This window comes from Lepeophtheirus salmonis, chromosome 4, assembly GCF_016086655.4.
Source record: "Lepeophtheirus salmonis chromosome 4, UVic_Lsal_1.4, whole genome shotgun sequence".
Classification (NCBI taxonomy): Eukaryota; Metazoa; Arthropoda; class Copepoda; order Siphonostomatoida; family Caligidae; genus Lepeophtheirus; species Lepeophtheirus salmonis.
Genome location: NC_052134.2, coordinates 52,926,071 through 52,931,798, shown reverse-complemented (window position 1 = coordinate 52,931,798; position 5,728 = coordinate 52,926,071). Strand labels below are relative to the sequence as shown.

At 29.0% G+C, this 5,728-nt stretch overlaps 1 protein-coding gene across 2 annotated transcripts; it reads left to right on the top strand.

Annotated features, from left to right (window-relative positions):
* The first annotated feature begins 398 nt into the window (after window positions 1–398).
* On the top strand, window positions 399–4,663 carry LOC121116207 (uncharacterized). 2 transcript variants are annotated; one of them, XR_005863787.2, is made up of 9 exons: window positions 399–701; window positions 768–1,016; window positions 1,521–1,638; window positions 1,695–1,829; window positions 1,884–2,020; window positions 2,904–3,015; window positions 3,091–3,221; window positions 3,285–3,488; window positions 3,552–4,474. XR_005863787.2 is itself a non-coding variant. In XM_040710455.2 (8 exons), exons 1-8 carry the CDS (start codon window positions 481–483, stop codon window positions 3,403–3,405), a joined length of 1,224 nt encoding a protein of 407 aa, XP_040566389.1. In that variant the 5' UTR covers window positions 399–480; the 3' UTR covers window positions 3,406–4,663. The 2 variants fall into 2 exon arrangements, 1 of the variants encoding a protein (XP_040566389.1); XM_040710455.2 differs by having other exon boundaries at window positions 3,285–4,663.
* Window positions 4,664–5,728: the final 1,065 nt, after the last annotated feature.

Sequence of the window (5,728 nt, the reverse complement as noted above, 5' to 3'; positions counted from 1 at the left end):
CCATCTAAAGAATACTTAATTGTTGCATTATCTTTATCACAAATACTATAAATTATTCATTTAAAATGTTCCATTTCATTTTTTTGTAGAAATTAATATTCAAGATTCGAAACATTATTTGACAATGTATGACAACAGAACCTTTCAACTCATCGGCCTTTCCCCAATAATATTGAATAAATCTATAACAATGAATACATAATAATTGATTAATGAATATCCTTTCAATATTGATCATGAATTGATTACTCTCTCCTTTGTGCACACTTTGGTCCCACAAAGGGTCTAATTGTAATTAATAATGGGACATTTTCGATGGATAAAAAAATCAATACTCATATATAGAATAACAGCTCTATTATATTCCTGACAACTAAATCACATGATGAGTGACGTCACTTTAAAAAGTAAATAAATAATCTCACAACTACCAACTCAAGTGAAGATATTAATGAGAAATCCGAAATATCCAAATTCACAATGTCGAGTTCCGATAGGACATTTACGAAAGTGGCATTGTATTCAGCCGTAGTTGCTGGATTTGCTTACGTGGGATACAAAGTCGTCAAAGAAAGCATAAATAAATGGAAACCTCCTCAAGGAAATGGTAAATTGTATGTACGGAGACTTTCAGGTTCGGATATTCTTCTTGAGAATTTGGAAAATGCATTTTCAAACGGGAGAGGAGAATATCGAATTAGGTAATATCATATTAAAACGTCATTTTATTTCATTAATAGTTGACAATTGGTTTTTTTTCTCTCAAGACCTTTCAATGTGAAGGAACGAATTAAAGATTTGAATCTCCAAGCCCTTCAATTTGCAGACACTGTCATGGCACTTGAGAAACCCTCTCCTCCTGGAGTAACACGCAGTCTTAGTTCAACCCCTCTAGGATCACCAAAGCACGCTACTAGTCCTGTAGAATTTAGAGTTTCTTGTCCTGAAAGACTTTTACAACTTCGGGAAGAAGAATTGAAACATCGACTCCAGGATATGTTTCATAAGCCTCAAAAGTAAAATATTTGTTCAATTCATTATTACCGTATTTAATATATAATGTGACACTTCAACACAAAAACAAGCTAGAAATTTTTTTCTCAAAATTGAGTCTGGTTTGCGAGTACATTTGTACTCTTCGATGAATAATTGTATCCCATTTCTATCAACAAATTATTCTGATTAATCCTTTGGAGACGCTATAAATTTCAAATTAATGTAGTAAAAATTCATTGTCACAATATACATATTTCAAATGAGCCATATCGGTGTCAAATTAATTTTCATAAATCAATTGAAGACTCTTTAACCATAGTTAACATTTTTAAGTATGTCATCGCGTCCTAGAAATTTGAATTCAAATCTTATCATTCATCCAAATATGTCTATAAAATATTGAGCTGCATGCATTTACGATATAAAAAATGAATTGAGCATATTTACTCATTTATTTTAAATTTATGATGTAGATTATGTGTGTTAACTCAATACTATGTACTAATATATTCATTTATTTCTAGATTATTAACTCCATATGAAGCCAAATGTTTGGTAGCTTTATTACATACGGAAGAAGTGGATGTTTTGGAAAAGTCATTGGTTACACTCTTGAAATGCACTGCATTCTCTGACAATCAGGTTTGTAATACTACTTTATAATATGTATATAATTATTTTCGTGTTTTTATTTCTAGAAAACACTGAGAGATGTTAAAGTTCTCCGGCAATTGCAACGTTTGTTAATTCATCGAGAAACCAAAATAAAGATTGCATGTATTAAAGTCTTAGCAAACATGGCCTTAAATCTTGAAAACCAGCCACATATGGATGTAAAATAACCCTACAATATATTTTTATACAACTTCATTCAAATTCCTTTTTAGTTTGTCATTCCTTCGTTAGTGCCAATAGTTTTAAAAACCAGGAATGAAGACCTTCTCTTGAACGCTTTGATTGGTATTACTAATTTGATTGTTTTAGACACCTGGATAAAACAGATAGATGAACCTTTCCTAATATTGTAATATACATACATACATATATATATATATATATTATAGCAATGCTCAATTTAGTCCGGATTAGAGATGTTAATCAAAAAAAGAATATTGGAATTACAAAAATGACAAATGACTTTTTCTATAAAAAAAAATGAACCCCGTTTTTATTCGACTATCGTTCGACAAAACTTGAAATTTTTTAACATTCGATTAATTTTCGAATAGTTTAACATTTCTATTCCGGATTTGATCAGACGAGAATGTAATATATTTTTCAACACAGGCGCCAGAGAGGGGGGATGGGAAGTTGCTCTAATCACTCAGATGCTATACCCATTTTAAGTAGTGAAATAGTATAACATAGACCTAGGTATACAATCATATATAGTATTCCCTTCCACTCCCTTGGACATGGAATGCTGGCGCCAGACTTGTTTTTGTTTTTTTCTACTATATAAAACTGATCATTTACATGCAAAATGTAAACATTAGTTCGTAGTATTACATGGCATTCCCGAACAGTTGGGTATATTCTAGGATTTTCTCAGTAATTTAAGTAATCGAATGATATTTTTTTTTATAAAAAATATTGAATCACTCTCCTTTGCACAAAAAAGTACACATTTTGGCCAACATTACATATTAGTTCTTAGTAGCACATGGCATTCTTGAGCAGTCAAATATATTCTAGTATTTTCTTAGTAATCTCAGAAATGCAATATTTTTTTTATAAAAAATATCACTGTCCTTTGTGGAAAAAATAATATATATTTTTGTTTGCATTACATCAAATTTTCCGACTGATATCCCGTTGTGTCAGAATGACACGATTTTCAAAATTTCTATGAGTAATCCTCCCGATTTCTATTGTCATGTCTTGTCTAATCTACTTATTTATTTCAGTATAAGTGGACTAATTCTGAATGATAAAAAAGAGATTCGTCTACAAGCACTTAAACTTCTAGCTAATGTATCTTCATATGAGTGTATGATAAACTTATTGTTGAAGTCAATGGTATTCACATTTTATAATCTTAATAATACTATTTGCAAAATTCAATACTTATGTATCTATTTAAAAAACAAAAAGGTTTTGTTGTCTGTTGGTCGGAGGCTTTGTGAGGTTGAGAATGAAGATGAAATTCTACGAATGACAACGGTTATGGCCAATGCTTTACCCTTTATTATCGAACATTTAGATGAAAGCATGCATAAGTTATTGTAATGTCTCAATAATCATTCTAGAATTTAACTCTTTATTAATTCTTATTCTTTTGTTGATAGATTTGAAAAAGGGCACCTTCCAGAAATGAAGAAAAAGTTATATGATCTCATGAAAACACATCCACACGAAGATATTAAAAAGAATTCACGTATATGCTATATGGCATATAAACCCATGTAGGCGAGTTACACTAACAATATATTTCTCTATTATTCTCTGTAATATTGGAACATAGCCAGTGGTGGAGTAGCTCAAGGGGATAGGTAAATTTTAGCTCCCAGATTGACAATTTTTGTTTTAATTAGTTATTTGTTTGGGAATTTCAGATCTTTATTTTTTTTTAGAAAATCAATTTCAGATCTTCTTTCGATTTGGCGCCCTGGATCCAGAGTTAATTTTAAAGTGAGTGAGCCCGAGACGAATATAAGTATATGATGCCATTTTCTATCTTACCTTCTTACAAAATTGAATTTAATTTCGATATTTTTTTATTATTATTTAAGAGGAGGAATTTCCATTTCTTTCTTAAATGGAAGAAACTAAATAAGTAGATATGCAATTTTATTTCTACGCGGCAATGTAAAATGACTTTTTAAATATAATTTTGTTATATTTTAAACGATGAGTTTCTTAATTGAATAACTAAATTGGTGCCCTATAAATATTTATTGCTGGGGATAGGTCTGGTTTAATGAGGGCACTAGGGGCCAGTTTTTAAAAATAAATAACTTTAAAACTTAAATTAATTAAATACGGAACAATTTATTTAGAAAAGACATATAGCCTTTTCTAAAAAAAAAAAAGTTAGTTTAAAAATAAAAGAAAACATTATTTTCTAAAAAACGTCGATAAGTATGTCAAAAAATAATTAAAAATGGTCGCTTTTTCAAAAGGGCCCCACATTATATTTTATTTCTAAAAATTGAAAAATATTATTAAATTTTTCAATTATCTTTGCCCCACTGACACTAAAACTAGCCCTGTTTAGAATGTGTGCCCCCTACTACTTCGCCACATATGTTAATTAATCAATATTTGCATGTTAATTAAACAATATTAGTTCCTATGTTTTGTAAAGGATTGATAATTACTGTTGATTTTCTATGAACTTTTTCTAAATTCAATTATTTTATGACGTATCTTGTTCTTTCTCTCACCATTTGTCAGGTCAACAACTACTATATGCCAAAAAAAATGCATTTAAGCAATTAAATCTTACTTATTATAATATATTATATATATATGTTCATTTGATATTAATTTATAATTAATTATTTTGTATATATGCGTTTCCTGAAGCTTAAACGTCTTGCTGATATTAATAATACATTCATTATATAATTAAAAGTATGTTTTGATTATTTTATCTTTTGATCTTTGTTATATTTTTGTTTTTTACAAGTTTTGAAAATATAAATGTTGTTCACAGTTCTTAAAATATGTTCCTAATAATTAATTATTATGTAGTTAAGGGCTCACTAATAAATGGACTTAACTTTTAAGATTAATTCAAAAAGGAGCTTTATCCTTGAAATATTGTTATGGCCTTATCTCAAATTGACAACGATATACATGATCGTTATTTGAGGTTAATCTCATAGGTTTAGCTAGCAAATGAGATATTTTGACAATTTTTTGATTAAATATTCATTGAGTTTGGAGTCTCTAAAGAAAAATCCCCAATTTTCAACTTTAAACAAAGTTAACAAGTTCTGAATATGATGTTTAAAAATGGCTTTGAAATATTTCTACATTAAGCTTTGAAATATATTCATATCAATTATCTCTCTTACCAACGCCAAGATCTTAAAAATGCTTTGAATTTTAAAAATAGCGAAACATATTAAAAACTTTATACCTTTTTTTCTGAAAAATCAGAGGCTGATAGAGAAATACTAAGACCATATTTGGAATAAGGGTCTCAAATTCTATTAAGTTCAAACTCATGACAAAATAGGTCCCAAATCATTAATTAAAAGAAACAAATTTTCATGTAGAAATAATTGATGATTTTTTCGGTATAAGATATTTTGGCCTCTAACAGCCTCCCTAGGATTATTCGGAAGTACAATAGGGCTTCATTAAATTTACAATACTCACTCTTTTATGTTTAATTTATATTAAAATTTAAAAATTGGTTCATTAGAAAAAATTAATTTATATGGTTATTTTAAGTATGGGCAGAGTTTGTGGGAGGACCAAGGAAGGAGGCTTGGACCCGTTAATTCCTTCATTTTCTGAAATTTTTCCATTCGTCGTTCATTTTTAAACTGTACAAATTCTTTATGTGAGAACAGTGTAAATGAATCTTCCTACAACTACAATACAAAAAAATCCAGTAAATTCGGAGCTTGTATCGTGTGTTTTTTTTATGTTTTTTTTTCGTTTCCCATGTAGCGACGTAGCTTAAGGGACTTAATATTTATTTGTAGCTTTTCAGTGACAAGATTTTTATTAGGCTCTGGAATCTGACTGGTCATTTTAGAGTTATAATAATTTATGA